The sequence below is a fragment of the Boleophthalmus pectinirostris genome, unplaced genomic scaffold (assembly GCF_026225935.1).
Source record: "Boleophthalmus pectinirostris isolate CB_2022bp ecotype Guang Dong unplaced genomic scaffold, ASM2622593v1 HiC_scaffold_12, whole genome shotgun sequence".
Classification (NCBI taxonomy): Eukaryota; Metazoa; Chordata; class Actinopteri; order Gobiiformes; family Gobiidae; genus Boleophthalmus; species Boleophthalmus pectinirostris.
Genome location: NW_026571018.1, coordinates 1,256,849 through 1,276,474, shown reverse-complemented (window position 1 = coordinate 1,276,474; position 19,626 = coordinate 1,256,849). Strand labels below are relative to the sequence as shown.

Genomic DNA, 19,626 nt, shown 5'->3' with positions numbered 1-19,626 from the left:
AGGTGCTGTGCAGTACTGGTGCATCATGTTAAAAACAGTGGCAGGACACATTTGCTCCATTGTTAAACCAGCTGCGTGTGTGTATGTGTGTGAGTGTGTGTGTGTGTGTGTGTGTGTGTGTGTATGTGTGTGTGTGTGTGAGTGTGTATCTTGTAAAGTTTTAGTCTTCACACAGCCTCACTGATCTGTCGTCTCTTTTCTCTTCCACAGGGCCTCAAGCCGATGGACCACAATGGCCTGTCGGACCCCTATGTCAAGCTGCACCTTTTGCCTGGAGCCAGCAAGGTACTGTCACCTCCGGTGTACTGCATTATGTACTGTACTGCACTGTACTGCACTGTACTGCACTGTACTGCACTGTACTGTACTGTACTGTACTGTACTGTACTTCACTGTGTACTGTGCTTCACTGTACTGCACTGTACTGTACTCTACTGTACTGTACTGTACTGTACTGTACTGCACTGCACTGTACTGTACTTCACTGTGTACTGTGCTTCACTGTACTGCACTGTACTGTACTGTACAGCACTGTGTACTGTACTTCAAGGTGACAACACTGATGTGGTCACTGGTGTAGTTGTTTCCATGGCCCTGTCATGCAGCTGGAGTTTGCTGGTTCTTCTTTGGCAGAAACTGCTTCTTCTCCAGTGAGGAACAGTGAAGAACAGTGAGGAACAGTGAGGAACAGTGAGGAACAGTGAAGAACAGTGAGGAACAGTGAGGAACAGTTAGAAACAGTGAAGAACAGTGAGAAACAGTGAGGAACAGTGAAGAACAGTGATGAACAGTGAAGAACAGTGAGGAACAGTTAGAAACCGTGAAGAACAGTGAGAAACAGTGAAGAACAATGAGGAACAGTGAGGAACAGTGAAGAAAAGTGAGGAGCAGTGAGGAGCAGTGAGGAGCAGTGAGGAGCAGTGATGAACAGTGATGAATGATTGTGACAGGTCTTCAGTTGCACAAAGGCGCGAGACTGTGGGTGTGAAAAGAGCTTGATGAAAATGACAGTAATGTTTATCGTTTGTTTGTGTTATAGACAGACAGAACATGACTAATGAGTGTGACTCTTGGCCCTGGTTCAAGAACAGAACACTTCTTTAAACCCTGAAGGCTCATTTATGTTCCTTTTGTACATAAACAGATCTGTGCATTCCAAGCACATTAACCGTCACTGCATTTGTGCTTCCAAACACTGTGTTCTGTTAAACAACCACCAGAGGGCAAAACAGAGCAACAAATAAACATAAGAGGCAGATTTTAGGTCCCGTCTGTTGTAAAAGACCCGAGAAGACGAGGAGACAAGTGTTTACTTGTTTTGCAGCTGGTTCTAGTCACCTTTTAAAAAGTTTAGTTTCCACTGTGTTGCTGTGTTCACTACTACCCCTGTTCTGTGGAAATGGGCTGCCCCATTGAAATTAGCTCCCACAGCCTAAATCGACAGTGATGTCTATCGATTCACGCTGCCCCGTCGAAATAAGTGACCTTATGTTTTTCCATGTACAGTTCTGTAGATCCAATAAAACTAACCTCCCCAGTGTGACACATATTTCTCGGGGTTAGAGACGCTGATGCTGTTTGCACACGCTGATCACACTTGATACCTTCATTATGTACCATCTCAACTCATTTATATGAAACTGAGTAGGTAGTTCATTTGGACAGTCGTATTCTGCTCAGTTAGACTCTGACTAAAGGAACCACTGAATAATGTCCCACTGTTGATTCAACATTATTCACTCATTTAGATGAATTTAGGCAGAGCTAATTTCAACAGGCCCAGATCTTCTATCAAATAAGACTCCCACTATAGAAGAGAAAGAAATGACTGGAAACACTGAAATATTTAAATTAAATAAATATCACAGGCTACACTGTGAATTTCCAATTATATTATAATGATATTTTATTCATACAGTGTCTTTCTAAAGGTTTTCTACGCATGGAAACAAAATAAAATACAATGCAATGAAAATGATAATGATAAAATCTGATATTATATCCAAACTATTCAGTCATCTAACGTAGATATTCTGCTACAAATCCAACACGAACATGTCGCTGTTTAACTGGTCAGAACAGACAATAAAACCAAAACACTTTTAAAATGTGACTTGTTACTCCACTTCTGCCTCGGGAACTCAAATCGACGGCATTTAACAGAGTTTGGGGGTTGTGTGCATGCGCAGTAGAGCTAGGGAGCTCAAATCGATGGGTGGCTCAAATCGACAGGACACCTCCAGTGGTCTGCTAATGTACTGCTCCAGAGCTAAGACTCCCCGTGTTCTGAGGAGAGCCTCTGTTTGTGTTTGGGTGGAGAATGTTGAGTGTACATGATGATGTCATCATGGTCAGAGACACTTTCTCTTACTGATTACATTGTACTTTCTGTTGAAATAACCAGAAGGTAAATTAACAAATGTTGAACCTGATCCTTTGGATTGGTGACTAGCCCCATTAACCCCTCCTATTACAACCAGAAAAACATTTGAAATATATACATTTTAGTTGCCCCCATCTGTATTGAATCATATTGACTTATAGAACAGAAAAAAACAGAAATATTCATATGTTTCATAAAAAAGATACTTACTGACACTTAGAAGTACAGCATGTACAATACAGTATGTACATACTTCAGAACATTCTTTGTGGAGTTAGATGTGTTTTATGCCATGCTGTGAAATATTAAAGCTGAAGGAACAACATTTCCCTGAAAACAAGCAAAAGGACAGTGCAATAATCCAAACTGGAAAAACATGCTTTTATTTGTGTCTCTTGTCTTTTGGCTAAAATGTGGCATACTGTGGCTTTAAAACACTCACTTCACCATTTTCTGACTTGCCTCAAATGTTTTTAGTTTTTTTTTAATGGTTTACTTTTCTGCTACGCTCTTCCTCTTTACATCCACTACACCACAGTGTTACCCGAGGCCGATCAGACAGACATCAGCAGGTGTAACACTGGTCCATAGAACATGAGGAGCGTCTCCAGCCATGCGTGCTGCTTGCAGTGTGATGTGAGCGGCACAGCTCATGACCTCCTCGGGCGAACAGGCCATTCACAGAACTGCTCCTAATGACTATCTGATCATGACACACTAACAGCTCACACTGCTGCACTCGAGTCCACGGGGGCTGATGGTCCAGAGGCGCTCAAATCTGACTCTGTGGACCCTGAGGAGGGACACATGGGGAGGGACCAACAGGCACAGAGTGCACATAGAGCTTCTTATTAGAGAGAGCAGGAGGCAGTGGATACACTGTGTTGCAACGAATAATGTAATAACACCCAATAATGTAACAACACCCAATAATGTAACAACACCCAAAAAACAACACCCAATAATGTAATAACACCCAATAATGTAACAACACCCAAAAAACAACACCCAATAAAACAACACCCAATAATGTAATAACACCCAATAATGTAATAACACCCAAAAAACAACACCCAATAAAACAACACCCAATAATGTAATAACACTCAATAATAAAACAACACCCAATAATGTAATAACACCCAATAATGTAATAACACCCAATAATGTAATAACACCCAAAAAACAACACCCAATAAAACAACACCCAATAATGTAATAACACTCAATAATAAAACAACACCCAATAATGTAATAACACCCAATAATGTAATAACACCCAAAAAACAACACCCAATAATGTAATAACACCCAAAAAACAACACCCAATAAAACAACACCCAATAATGTAATAACACCCAATAATGTAATAACACCCAATAATGCAACAACACCCAAAAAGCAACACCCAATAATGTAATAACACCCAATAATGTAATAACACCCAATAATGCAACAACACCCAAAAAGCAACACCCAATAATGTACACCCAATAATGTAATAACACCCAATAATGTAATAACACCCAATAATGTAACAACACCCAATAAAACAACACCCAATAATGTAACAACACTCAATAATGTAATAACACACAAAAGTGTAATAACACCCAATAGTGTAATAACTATGGTGAGCCAGTAAATGAATGCCTTTATTACATTGTTATACTTTATTACATTATCTGCTGGATTATTGGCTGGACAAGGGAAAATTGTCATCATGTAATAACTGCAGCCAGTGATGTACAAATGTTGCAGAATAAAAACACAAAGAGCAACATGTTCATGTCAGTGAGGGCGTGTGGATGTCTTTGATGTGGAATACACATTTTGCTTAGTAGTTGTTGTAAATAAGCAATAACACTGTTAGGTCAGAGGTTGTGTTTATAAAAAGGGCTGGCAGTGAAAGAGTTAAGTGAATCTATGACACTCACACGAGTGACTCATTACTCTTTTCATTGATTTATTTTAATAGCACTAATCACATTGTACATACATGCATTAAAACCCCATAACATGTCATAAAGTATCACATTACAGGCCTCTTATTACATTATGAGCTTATTACATTTAAATGTGCACAAAATCACTCTGTTATCGACTGTTATTACTTTATTGTCTGTTATTACTTTATTGTCTGTTATTACATTATTGTCTGTTATTACATTATTGTCTGTTATTACTTTATTGTCTGTTATTACATTATTGTCTGTTATTACATTATTGTCTGTTATTACATTATTGTCTGTTATTACATTATTGTCTGTTATTACTTTATTGTCTGTTATTACATTATTGTCTGTTATTACATTATTGTCTGTTATTACTTTATTGTCTGTTATTACATTATTGTCTGTTATTACTTTATTGTCTGTTATTATGTCCTGAGTTGTTACAGAGCGCACTGTAAACACACATGTGGTGAGTTGTCTTGTGTCGTCCCTCACAGGGCTGAGTACAAACCTTGGGTACATGTGGCCACAGTAACTCACTTGGTAGAGTTTTTCTCCACAGATCTGAAGGTTCACAGTTTGAATCCCGCTCTCAACATAAACATCTTTGGTTGAGCGGTCAGATCCACTGAGCCATGAGTCCCATGAGTGTGTGTGTGTTTGGGCAACTGTATTGATATTCATCATATATTTTTGAGTATATGTTGGCATATTTTATGACCCTGCTACAGTTTTGATGCTTGTTGAAAGTCGGGCACTTTATGCAGTACATGTGACAGATTCACACAGCACAGGTTGTGCTTTAACAGACTTTTGGTATCACATGAGTTGTTATGTCGGGAGCCTTTTGAGCAGTTAAACAGGAAGAATGTTGTTTACCTCTGTAAACATCCAATAAATAAATGAATACAAATACATCAAATGACCCTTTGTACAAGTCCATGTTGAGCTCGTGTAAGCTATGGATGAATAAATAATTACCAGTTTATGGGAAAATGGGGTTGAGCTTTAAGTAAGAGGCCAAAAGCTAAAGAACCATCAGCCATCATGCTCAGACCTTTGCATTTAGCATTAGTAATGTGATTTTCTGAAGCAAATGTTGGAAACATGCACATTTGATTTGAGCGGAAACACAGTTAATGAAACAAAACACTGTCCCTTCAAAACATCCACTTATTATGATTGGATTTTTTTACTGGAAATCACATTATGAAAACACACACACAGCCGCACATGAAGGGTTTACAGGCTTCTCGAGGACATCACATACACTCTTTTCCTGGAGACTAAAGGCCTGTTTACACGAGAACGCTTGTGGGTAAAAAGGAGAAAATATTTTATCGGAAGTGCCTTTTGTTTAGATGATGACTGTGTTATTGGAGGTTAAAAATGCAAAAATCTGAAACCACCCTTCAGAGTGGAAAAGTTGAATAGGCTCCACCATAGTGTTTCTGTCTACACTGCCCAAGACTCAAAACTCTGGTCAGATCTGCTCACGTCGCGTACACGTTTACAGAACACAGAAGCAAAGGTCCCAGCAAATGTCCAGAATATGCATAGATTAGATTAGTGACCAGAGAAGCATCTGCAGTTACCTCTGTCAAATTGTGGATGCAGCAGTTCATCACAGGTGAGCCAGAAAAGATCTGGACAAGACCTGGAGAACCAGTCGATGGTGCACGCACAGAGAGGTCCCAGTGTTCCCCGTGTTCATGTAGCAACCAGCATGTATTATTTTAGGCTGTTAATTAACCAAATCATTTTATGGCAATAGGCAATAGCCTATTCAATTGATTCAACTTCAAAAATGTACTGCTTTTAGCCTCGTGTGAGAAATGCTACAGTCGGACTAAATCCAAACCAGAGTCCTGAACCCGCAGGAGCAGCTGAAGTTCAGACCGGGCTCAGATGAGCTGTAGTGGGTAGAGATGTGCGGATGGCGGTTACAGCCGCGGTGTGTGTGTATATATATATATATATATATATATATATATATATATACATACACACACACATATATATATATACACACACATATATATATACACACACATGTATATATATATATATATATATATATATATATATATATATATATATATGTATATATACTCGGTGCAGCATCTGTAGCCACTGAAATCAGGTGGTTAGTGTTTATTCCTTTGTCATTTAGGCCCCGTTTACACGTACACGGGTATTTTTTAAAACGGAGACATGTCCCTTCCTTTGTTCACATCGTTTACACGCAAACGCCTCTGAAAACGAATCTTTCTAAAAAAAAAAAATCCAGCTAGAGTTTTGGAAAACTCCGTTTTCAACGTTTGCGTGTAAACAGAGATAAACTGAGTTTTAGGAGCTGACGCGCTGAAAGTGTGACCGACGTTTACCTGTTGCTTTGACGACGAGCAGAAGCTCTGAGCTCGGGCAGCAGCGCCAAACACACGGGGCAGTCAGCGCGCAGCTCCTCAAGACGGGGCTGTGGGTCCAGTGTTGGTCAGATTGTCCAGAGGCTTCGTCCTCCATGTCCTGGTTCCAGACGGGGGCGAGTAAGACCAGAGCGCATAGGACTGGGTCCGAGTGCTTCAGTGCAGTCGTCTGTGCGCTGGTTCCGTGCGGGAAAAGCGAGAATGCGCTGTGGACCACAGGTCTGGGCGGGCTACTCCGGTCCTACCAAGCCCCCAGGTTCCAAAATGGCCGCCCATTCAAGTCAATGGGCTGAGCTCAATGGCGCATGATCCCAGATTAGCCTAGCCCGGCTAGGTACTTCCGGTGGCCGTGGGCCGACCGAGCATGCGCAGTAGTGCTCTTTTCTCTCACGGGCACACGCGAATGCACGCGACCACACGCACGGAGCGCGGGCTCGTGTATCACGTGATCGCTTTGACCAATCAGAGCGAGAGGAACGAGAGCGGAGCAGAGCGGAGCCGGAGCTAACGAATATAAAGCGTTTTTTAAGACAACTGAAGGATTTTGAGCGAGAAAAAGTTTATGATCTAAAAATAGGTAAAAATCGCCACAAAATCCGATATTTTTTAAAGTTGTAGGTGCCCTGTCAGCCAAACACGAGCAGGTTGTGATTACATTGCGCTCTATGAGAAAAATCTTCTCTCGGCCCATGGGATTTTTTCGACTGTAGTACCACTGAGTGGCCACTGCGTCAACTCGAGGCAGCTACAAGCTAGCAATACTGTATCCAGTTATTTTAATAGATCCATGGGTCCTACACGCTCGACTGTGGCTGGTTCCGAGGTGGTGCAAAGCATCAAGCACAGAAGCGTGAATCCCGTTTGGTTCGTTATATGTTGTTCTGAGCGTCCGTCTGCGCACGTGTTTTTTTGTTGTTGTTTTTTTCGGGGAAAGTTCTTCTCAGGTGGAGGCACCGGACACCACCCCCCACTTCAGTTCATCTGTTTGTTCTGCTGAAACACTTTTCATGTGTTTCACAGCTGATGGATCAGATCCATGACCAGAGATGAACGAGGGTTTTACCCCTAAAGAAACCATAAAACAACAACCAAAAAAATCATTCCTTTTCCATTTTCACTCATTTTTGAAAAAGCTCCAGGGAGCCACTAGGGGAGTGCTAAAGAGCCACATGCGGCTCCGGAGCCGCGGGTTGCCGACCCCTGTTATAGTCTATATTGTTAAGTGTTATGAGATATGCATCTTTACTCCAGTGTTTAGAGTGGCGTGTGGCGTGAGCATGACTGAGTGACTGCGTGCGCACCCCTGAGGCACGTGCTTTCTGAACGGGCCAGCGGAGCGTACGGGTGTCTATGTTTTACTGTATGCGAAATTAACGGTGTCACTGTCGTTGCCCACGTGGGCATTGAAGTCCCCCAGGAGAACAACGGAGTCCCCGGTCGGTGCACTGTCTAGTACCCCTCCCAAGGACTCCAAGAAGGCCGGGTACTCTGCACTGCTGTTCGGCCCGTAGGCCGACACCACAGTGAGAGACCTGTCCCCGACCCGAAGGCACAGGGACGCGACCCTCTCGTTCACCGGGGTGAACTCCAACACACAGCGACTGAGCTGTGGGGCAATGAGCAGGCCCACACCAACCCGCCGCCGCTCCCCGCGGCCAACGCCAGAGAAATGGAGAGTCCAGCCCCTCTCGAGGAGTTGGGTTCCAGAGCCCAAACTGTGCGTGGAGGTGAGGCCGACTATATCTAGTCGGTAACGCTCAACCTCCCGCACAAGCTCAGTCTCCTTCCCCCCCAGCGAGGTGACATTCCATGTCCCCAGAGCTAGTCTCCATGTCCGGAGATCTGGTCGCCGAGGCCCCCGCCGTCGACTGCTGCCCAGATCTCTCTGCACCGACAGTGACACTTGGAGAGGGGTGATTGGGAGGAACGGCCTCCCCGATCTGAACCCGAGCGGTGTTTTGTTATTGGACTTCTGTGCTAGTCACAGTTTGTCCTCGTGTCATCTGATCTCCGGCCGCGTGTCTTGGACACTCAGGTGAAGAGAGGGGCTGAGCTGTCAACTGATCACCACCTGGTTGTGAGTTGGGTTCGCTGGCGAAGGAGGAAGCCGGAAAGACCTGGCAGGCCCAAGCGTGTAGTGAGGGTCTGTTGGGAAAGTCTGGCGGAGCCCTCTGTCAGAGGGACCTTCAACTCGCACCTCTGGGAGGACTTCTCCCGGATTCCGGGGGAGGCCGGAGATATGGAGTCCGAGTGGGCTTCATTCTCGGCCTCTATTGTCAATGCAGCTGCTCGGAGCTGTGGGCGTAAGGTCTGTGGTGCCTGTCGCGGCGGCAACCCCAGAACCCGGTGGTGGACACCGGAAGTAAGGGATGCTGTCAAGCTGAAGAAGGAGTCCTATCGGGCCTTGCTGGCTCGGGGGACTCCTGAGGCAGCTGACGGGTACCGGCGGGCCAAGCGTGCTGCAGCCCGTGTGGTAGCGGAGGCAAAAACTCGGAGCTGGGAGGAGTTCGGGGAGGCTATGGAGAAGGACTATCGGACGGCCTCAAAGAGATTCTGGCAAACCGTCCGGCGCCTCAGGAGGGGAAAGCAGTTCTTCACCAACACTGTTTACAGTGCGGGGGGAGAGCTGCTGACCTTGACTGGGGACGTTGTCCGGCGGTGGAAGGAATACTTTGAGGATCTCCTCAATCCCACCGTCACGTCCTCCGAGGAGGAGGCCGAGGCTGGGGACTCGGAGGCGGACTCATCCATCACCCTGGCCGAAGTCACTGAGGTGGTTGGCAAGCTCCTTGGTGGCAAGGCTCCGGGGTTGGATGAGATCCGTCCTGAGTACCTGAAGTCTCTGGATGTTGTGGGGCTGTCTTGGCTGACACGCCTCTTCAACATCGCGTGGCGGTCGGGGACAGTACCTCTGGACTGGCAAACCGGGGTGGTGGTCCCTCTGTATAAGAAGGGGGACCGGAGGGTGTGTTCCAACTATAGGGGAATCACACTCCTCAGCCTTCCCAGTAAGGTCTATGCCAGGGTACTGGAGAGGAGAATCCGGCCGATAGTCGAACCTCGGATTCAGGAGGAGCAGTGTGGTTTTCGTCCTGGCCGTGGAACACTGGACCAGCTCTACACTCTCCATAGGGTGCTCGAGGGTTCATGGGAGTTTGCCCAACCAGTCCACATGTGTTTTGTGGATCTGGAGAAGGCATTCGATCGTGTCCCTCGTGGTGTCCTGTGTGGGGTGCTCTGGGAGTATGGGGTCCGGGGCCCTTTGCTAAGGGCTGTCCGGTCCCTGTATGACCGGAGCAGGAGCTGTGTTCGCATTGCCGGCAGTAAGTCAGACCTGTTCCCGGTGCATGTTGGACTCCGCCAGGGCTGCCCTTTGTCACCGGTTCTGTTCATTGTATTTATGGACAGAATTTCTAGGCGCAGTCAGGGGCCGGAGGGGGTCCGGTTTGGGGACCACAGGATTTCATCTCTGCTGTTTGCGGACGATGTTGTTCTGTTGGCTTCATCGAGCCAGGACCTGCAGTGTGCACTGGGGCGGTTTGCAGCCGAGTGTGAAGCGGCTGGGATGAAGATCAGCTCTTCCAAGTCCGAGGCCATGGTTCTCGACTGGAAAAAGGTGGCTTGCCCTCTCCGGGTGGGTGGGGAGTCTTTGCCTCAAGTGGAGGAGTTCAAGTATCTCGGGGTCTTGTTCACGAGTGAGGGAAGGACGGAACGTGAGATTGACAGGCGGATCGGTGCAGCTTCGGCAGTGATGCGGTCGCTGTATCAGCCCGTTGTGGTGAAGAGGGAGCTGAGTCGAAAGGCGAAGCTCTCGATTTACCGGTCAGTCTTCGTTCCTACTCTCACCTATGGTCATGAGCTCTGGGTAGTGACCGAAAGGACGAGATCGCGGATACAAGCGCTCGAAATGAGTTTCCTCCGCAGGGTGGCTGGGCGCTCCCTTAGAGATAGGGTGAGGAGCTCAGTCACACGGGAGGAGCTCGGAGTAGAGCCGCCAGTTGAGGTGGCTCGGGCATCTGTTCCGGATGCCTCCTGGGCGCCTCCCTCGGGAGGTGTTCCGGGCATGTCCCGCCGGGAGGAGGCCCCGGGGAAGACCCAGGACACGCTGGAGGGACTATGTCTCTCGGCTGGCCTGGGAACGCCTCGGGGTCCCCCCGGAGGAGCTGGAGGACGTGTCTGGGGTGAAGGAAGTCTGGGAGTCCCTGCTTAGGCTGCTCCCCCCGCGACCCGGCTCCGGATAAGCGGACGAAAATGGATGGATGGATGGAAATTAACGGTTGGAAGGCGACCGAAGCGAGACAGGAAGTAATTGTCCTGTTATTTACATACCTGCAAACTCGGGGGGGCGAGTTCAGAATTTAATTCTTCTCTCAGTTTAAATAGAAATAATAAATCCGAATTGAGGTTTACATGGAAAACACGTTAAATCGTCTTTATTTAATTCCACTCAGCATCTGGGGAAGGGTTATAGGACAGGGACATCAACGTATTTAGAAGAAAGAAAAGAAGAAAACACACACATCAGCTGCTACTGGCTTTTCTGTCATCTCGGTTTGTCGTTAAGCTTGGGGACATTCATACAAACTGGGGAACAGCGTCCAAATCAGAGTCCTAAACCAGCAGGAGCAGCTCCGGTTCAGGTCTGGAAGCAGGGTTAGGTGCACTTTCCCCAGGAAGAGCCAAATGTGCGGACGGACGCTCAGAACAGCATGTAACCAACCAAACGGGTTTGGCGCTTCTGTCTGGATGTTTTGCACCAGCTCGGTACCATCCACATGGATCCCATGCTTGGGGCCTGGTGCCACTGCATGTGCGTATTTCGCCTGACACGAGCGTAAAAACTGCAACTTTTGGACACGTAACTTTTAGAATGCACTGAAAGTGAACACTGCACACACTAGCGCTCGTATGGAGCAGCGTGTCCTGCACCCGTAGATTACAGAAAATAGGATCCATCCTACTTTTTGACTCTATATGCGAGTGTAGGGGTGTATTCCCATCACATCGTGCTCCTGGGGCAGTTCTGTGTCATGTGAAAGAGCCCAGGTCCAGAAAGATTGTTCATAAGAGCTTTAAAATTTACTTTTGAAACCCTCGCGTTTGCACTGGTCAGCCTCACTGTTGGGCAAGTTACTTTAAAACTGTAATGCGTTATTTAGGACTTGTTACTGACATTTCAAAGTAATTTGTTACATTACAATATTACTGCGTTTAAAATGTAAAACATTGCATTACTATTGCATTAACTTTTGTACCACATATGAACTGAACCAGGACTAAACCAAAATTAAACCAGAACTAAGCCAGTACTGAACCAGAGCTGAACCAGGACTAAACCCGAGCTCAACCAGGACTGAACCAAAATTCACATTTGTACCAAGTAAAACATTAAAAAAAATTTCTTGTAATGCCTTACAGCAAAAAAGCAACGCATTACAGTAATGCCGCCCACCGGACACTGTCACCTTTTTTTCTCTGAGGAGTTTGCAGGTCTGTATTTAGTGCATCACGGTAAATAAAGCCACAGTTCTTGAGCAACGAACTGGCACGTTTATTGAGCCCACGCTCAATAAACCGGTGAGGTTCCGAACAGGAAGTTAAACCCTGAGCAATGAGCGGCGTTTTGTTACGGACAGTTAAGAGTGTGAACATGCACGTTTAGCAAATTTTGGAATGAATGAGCTATAGAGTTTGCATTTTTATTGAGGCTCCTTAGTTTGTTTGTTATATGATTGTTCTAAAATCTAAAATCAATTGGCAGATGGCGGGCGAGAGTGGTTTTGAAAATTGGTCAAAACCTTGGGTGCAAATGGACAGCGGACGGATGATGAGTTTTGTGTCGCGGTTGTGGATGAAAAAATAGCCCATCCACGCATCTCTAATAGTGGGGAGTGGTGTCAGGTGCCTCGGCCTGAGAAGAACTTTCCCCCGGGAAGAACTCAAAGTGCGTGGAGGACGAGCCCTTCAGAACAACAAACTGGATAATGAACCAAACTGGATTTGCGCTTCTGTCTGGATGCTGCACCACCTTGAACCAGCCACAGTTATTGAGCACGAAGGACAGGAGCAGCTCGCCCGGACCTGTAGTCCACAGCACATTCTCACTTTCCCTGCATGGATCCAGTACTCAGAGGACGGCACAGAACCACTCGGACACTGTCCACTGTGCACTGGTCTTGCTCTTCCCTTTTGAACCCAGCACATGGAGGATGGAGCCCCCAGACCTATCTGACCAACACGCTCGGAAAAGACCAAGGACCAGACCCCCAGTCCCGTCCTGAGGGGCTGCGAGCTAAGGTGATGCTCCTGTGTCTTTATCGCTGTTACCAGAACTCAGAGCTTCTGCTCCACGCTGATGTGCAGCGAGTTGTGTACAAAGTTATAGCTGTTTTATGAGTGTATGAGTAAACAGGACTAAACCAGAACTACACCTGTTTTAGTCCTGTTCAGTCCTTTTCAGTCTTGGTCCCTCATGTCTCAGGTCACTATAGGACAGTAGTGCAGATATTATGAGCCTATGCAGGTTGTTTTCACCATTGTTTTCACCTCCCAAACCTGGAACACCATCCCAGTGACTGTACGAGAGCTGCTATGTTCAGCTGCTTCCCTGATCAGCTTCAGTCATGGCTATAGGACAGTCACATCTGTCACATGACTGAACTCAAACAGCGCCCTCTGCACATGAGCCGCGATCTGCTTGTACTGACTGATTTATATATAAACCTGTAAACAGAGTGAATGTTGTGCACGTGTAAGTAGTGAGAGTTTCTGTCTGACCTGTGCATTTTAATCCTCTCGTTGTATGAGTATGGTCGAGTGTTTGTCCACTCATCCAAAGGTTGGTGGTTTAAATCCCCCTCTCAATATAAAGCATTGATTGAGCGGTCAAATCCACAGACCCACAGGCAGGCTAATGTGATTCCAGCTCCCACACATGAATACTGTCATTGTGTCCTTGGGCAAGACACCTGAGGAGAGAAAAACAGGGAAACAGAGAGAGACAGAGACAGACAGAGAGGAAGAGACAGGCATAGAGAGAGACACAGAGACAGAGAGACAGAGAGTTGGCCTCTATTATTGTTGTTCCTCCCATGCTTCACTTTCCTGTTCTAAGCTGAGGACGGACGCACAACTGTTCACTGTAGATGACACAGTTAACTGTTGTGCGTCCCTCTCTGTCCACCTCATAAGGAGCAATGATCCATGATCACACTGTGTTCAGAGGACACACACACACACAGGTTGTGTGTTCAGAGGACACACACACACAGGTTGTGTTTTCAGAGGACACACACACACAGGTTGTGTGTTCAGAGGAACACACACACACAGGTTGTGTGTTCAGAGGACACTCACACACAGGCTGTGTGTTCAGAGGGACACACACACAGGCTGTGTGTTCAGAGGGACACAAACACACACAGGTTGTGTGTTCAGAGGGGCACACACACACACACACACACACACACAGGTTGTGTGTTCAGAGGGACACACACACACAGGTTGTGTGTTCAGAGGACACACACACAGGTTGTGTGTTCAGAGGACACACACACACACAGGTTGTGTGTTCAGAGGACACACACACACAGGCTGTGTGTTCAGAGGACACACACACAGGCTGTGTGTTCAGAGAACACACACACAGGCTGTGTGTTCAGAGGGAGACACACACACACAGGTTGTGTGTTCAGAGGACACACACACAGGCTGTGTGGTCAGAGGACACACACACAGGCTGTGTGTTCAGAGGGAGACACACACACACAGGTTGTGTGTTCAGAGGACACACACACAGGCTGTGTGGTCAGAGGACACACACACAGGCTGTGTGTTCAGAGGACACACACACAGGCTGTGTGTTCAGAGGGACACAAACACACACAGGTTGTGTGTTCAGAGGGACACACACACACAGGTTGTGTGTTCAGAGGACACTCACACACAGGCTGTGTGTTCAGAGGGACACACACACACAGGCTGTGTGTTCAGAGGGACACAAACACACACAGGTTGTGTGTTCAGAGGGGCACACACACACACACACACACACACAGGTTGTGTGTTCAGAGGGACACACACACACAGGTTGTGTGTTCAGAGGACACACACACAGGTTGTGTGTTCAGAGGACACACACACACACAGGTTGTGTGTTCAGAGGACACACACACACACAGGCTGTGTGTTCAGAGACACACACAACAGGCTGTGTGTTCAGAGGAACACACACACAGGCTGTGTGTTCAGAGACACACACACACACAGGCTGTGTGTTCAGAGACACACACACAGGCTGTGTGGTTCAGAGACACACACACACAGGCTGTGTGTTCAGAGGACACACACACACAGGCTGTGTGTCAGAGGACACACACACACAGGCTGTGTGGTCAGAGGACACACACACACAGGCTGTGTGTTCAGAGGACACACACACAGGCTGTGTGTTCAGAGGGACACAAACACACACAGGTTGTGTGTTCAGAGGGACACACACACACAGGTTGTGTGTTCAGAGGGACACACACACACAGGTTGTGTGTTCAGAGGGACACACACACACACACACACAGGTTGTGTGTTCAGAGGGACACACACACACACACACACACACACACAGGCTGTGTGTTCAGAGGACACACACACAGGCTGTGTGTTCAGAGGGAGACACACACACAGGCTGTGTGTGCGTCTCCCACGCACACTTTCAATTAGGTCTCTTAATGGAGCCTAATGGGAGTAAAAAGATCCTTCTTCATTTAAGAGTGCCAACTCATAATTCTCTCATTAAACAAAGGCCTGTTCCTCGCAGCACACACACCTTTCCTACAAATACATACACACATTGTTGTCGTCAGCCAATCACAGCCTCTCCGATCATTCATATAAATACACTCTCTCTCCCCTTCTTCACACGGAGATTGACTGTTACAGGTTATAGGTGGTGAGTGATGAAGGTAGGAAAGACAGGATAAAAATGCACTACACACTTTTGTCACCTGCTTGTCTCAGAGGAGATGTTCTGTTCATGTGTTTCACAGTCTGCCATTATTTAAATTATACAAAATCTTTATAACCATGTTATAACGTTCACTCATCAAAAACCTACATGAAGAGGTTTTACATGTCATCCATACATGTCTGAGTAATCTAGTGATCTCACATGATAATTCTTCATAAATATACAAAAACATGATACAAAACTGTACACAACAACTTCACTTGTTTAGTAGTCTCACACATGCTGAGTGTGATGTGCCAGTGCTCTGAAGGGGGAGTGACTGAAGCTTGTTTAACATGTTCATACATTAAGATAGATAGATAGATTTATTTATTGTCATTGTATGAAAAACAATGTATGACCTGTTTTAAAAGAGCAAAAGGTAACGTGGTGATGTAAATATTTTATGTGTTAGCAGTTAATAACCCAAACTCTTCTTTAAGTGACTGTGACTGAGCGAGTATTTGAATGTTTTGTGCTCATAGAAAACATATGACTCCATAAGTGTTGCATTCATGGAGAATAGTGTTCATTCCTGTTCGTGACAGCAGAGGGCGCTCCAGTGCCTAAATGCCTCATTGGAAAGTGAGATATACTTTATTTACTAAGTGTGTTTTCCAAATGTAGATATTATTTTAAATGATAAAATGTATGTGTGTTTACAGTGGTCTTTAATGAAGCTCTTAAGTGTACACAGTAAAACAAAGTCTGATTTTAACACATTACACAAAGAAAACGGCCAAAATGTGGGCGGATTTGGGTCTGGTCGGGTCCCAATTTCTGAACCCATTTTTTCGGGTCAGGTGGGTCGAGTTGAATTTTATCTCAGGTTGGGCGAGGCGGGTCAGAACAAAAGGTAACCTGCTCATCACTAGTGTGCAGACTGAGTGGGGGGTCTGTCTATGGAGTAAGAAAGATTTCAGAAATATTTGTGTGTATAGGATAGAAATCTGTGCACATCTGTCTGTAGTTGAGAATAAAATAAATATTCGTAACTCTCAAATGAGTCCAGTTGTACATAAAATGTATTGTGTGTATTTTATCCATCTGAATACAAATTGAAAAGTTATGACGTCAAGAATCACAATCACCAAATAAAAATGAATAATTACACTTTCTTCAGTATGAATATGAATTCACAGACACGACTTGACTGTCAAAAATACAACATCACTTCACAGGCAGAAGAAACATCGATCGACATACAGACTGAACCAGGACTGAACCAGGACTGAACCAGGGTTCAGGGTTCTCCCTCCCTCTCTCAAGTCCATGATTAGTCTTGGTTTAGTCCTGGTTCAGTCCTGTTTTATTCCTGGTTCAGTCCGTATGTGGAGCAAAAGAGCTGCTGCATCTTGATTAATGGTTCTTCTGCTCAATAAATAATGCCTGTGAAGTGATTATGTATTTTTGACAATCGAGTCAATTTAATTTTTTTGTATGAAAGTAGTGTGTGTGTGTGTGTGTGTGTGTGTGTGTGTGTGTGTGTGCGTGCGTGCGTGCGTGTGTGTGTGTGAGTGATGTTGGAGGTCAGAGGGACCACGAATATTAGAATAATATTTCTGAAAGCTTTCTTGCTCCATATCTGTCACCCATTTGAACAGAACTACACCTCAGGTTCCCTTTGAGGGGGGTTTGCTCAGATCAACACACATCTTTTGCTCACTGCACATATTTTTGCACTTTTGATGTTTTTATTTTTTGTTACATTGGACTCTGGTACAATAAATGCTCCTGTAGCTGAAGCACGAACTCCAGACCTGCAGGAGGGCCCCCGCGCTCCTGTAGCTCACTGCTCCTGACAGGTCGCCGCGGCAACACTGCTCCTGACAGGTCGCCGCGGCAACACTGCTCCTGACAGGTCGTCGCGGCAACACTGCTCCTGACAGGTCGCCGCGGCAACACTGCTCCTGACAGGTCGCCGTGGCAACACTGGTGAGGGATGGGTCAAATGCCAGAATGAAAAGTGTACCTTCTAAGGGATTTAATATTAACCACTAACACATAACTGTTGCTGCCCACGTCACTCCCCGTTCAGAGCACTGTCACAGTTCAATTTGCCTGCATCCCACTAATGAAACTAGTACACATTGCATCAGGTTTGTGAAGTTGTAGTGTATTGTTTTGTATCATGTACAATTGCATGTGATGAACTGTAGTGTGGGAGCATGGGTCACAGGTTTGTGGCCTGAGCTTTGGTTGAAATCGTACTGTGAACCATAAGGAGAGGAGACCTTTAGATTACTCAAATATGCATAGATGACAAATAAAGGCATGTTTTTGATGAGGGAACAACGTTAAAACACGGTAGAAAAGCTCCCTCTTTAAGGCTGAATTTGACTTTGTTTGACGTTTATTTTTGTTTTAATGATCCTGCTGAACGCGGGCTCGCATGTGTTCAGATGATTGTTACTCTGCCCCCTGGTGGCCGACAGGGTAGGACAGCACAGAGGCTGTTGGGCTGTGTGGAAACGATTAAAAACACATGCATATTTAATGAGAGTATTTTAGCTCCTCATAAATGATGAAGGATTGTTGCTTAAGGTTTCAGTGGGAGTGTGTCTTTATTGATTGCTCAGTACAAATAAGCCAAGATTGAGTGGACTGTAAAGTTACCACAGGGAAATCTGTCCTCTAGACAACTCACGGTTCAAAGCCACTTGGATGATCTGTGAGCGTTCCCACATCTTCAGCGACAGAGGTACAGGTACTACAGTAATAGTATAGAAGTACAAAGTAGTAGTCGAAGTACTCACTCAGTTTACTGTAAAAATTATTTGTGAATACTCCTGTAAGAGTAACAGTTTGGACATAACATGATTTATCATTTGAAGCTGATTTAATCAGAAGAGCAAAACATTGAGATTTTGTGCACTGCTTAAAGAATGAAGCACAAAAACGAGACCTTGGAGAGAGCCTTGGATCTCCTCCTATTTCTTTCTAGTTTAGTGCTTTTGTGTTAAAGCTTTTGTCACATGTAGACTTGCTCACAGAGGGAAGAGTAAACACAAAGCAGCAGAATCATCTGTTTAAACTCAGTCATGACTGATATGGACCCAGTCAGGCCCGTTATGAGACCACATGAAGACTGGAGCATGTTGGACGCTGAACACACCTTTAGGCAGAAGTCAGTGGACTTGTTTCTTGTATTAAATCTTTGTAGATGTAAACTGTGATATAAAATTCTGAATTATAACATAATGATCTATAAGTGTCACATATTATAAGTATATAGAGTGGACGCAAGCACTGTGTGTCTTCTTTAAAAACCTCCAGACTTTTATCTGTGATGTCAGAAAACTGGAAATTTCAGTGTTGTATGTTTTTTGTGGGGCTCCAGGAGGAGGGGACTCACGGAGCTAGAATTCATCCAGTGAAAGTAAATAAAGCCAGGTCCAGGTATGTTTTTGATGAAGGAGGAGTGTTAACAGGGTGAAAAAGCTCCAAAAAGTCAATTTTGCATTCTACAAGTTCTTTCATGTTGATGGGTCCATCAGTGTCTGTGGTGTAAACTGGAGCTGCTCTGTATTCTGGCACTCTCTGACTTTATGCGTCCTACAGAGACAGAGATGGATTATTGAGATGGTGAATCTGCAAGGACAGTCTGCTCCTACATCAAAATACAGCCCACACGTGTTTACACCAGGAGAGACTTCAAACAGGAGACAAACACCAGAGTGCCTTTAAAGTTGGACAAACTTTTCCACTACTAAACTGTATGTGGTGTTTTATAGCATCATCTACTGTTCCTAGTCATTCTATAGCAAATTTGTCCAAAATATGCACATTTGCAGTCTTCTGGTGTATGTTGCCTCCAGTGGCCTCTGCAGTTGGCAGTGATATTATTATAGACTGTCC

General features: G+C 45.4%; 1 protein-coding gene across 1 annotated transcript in view; it reads left to right on the top strand.

Moving 5' to 3' along the window:
* The window catches only part of doc2b (double C2-like domains, beta), a 218,045-nt gene that overhangs the window by 121,968 nt on the left and 76,451 nt on the right, over positions 1-19,626 (top strand). Inside the window, exon 3 of the mRNA XM_055148661.1 lies at positions 211-285. Within this exon, the coding sequence (XP_055004636.1) occupies positions 211-285 (75 nt within the window). The remainder of the gene's footprint in view (positions 1-210; positions 286-19,626) is intronic.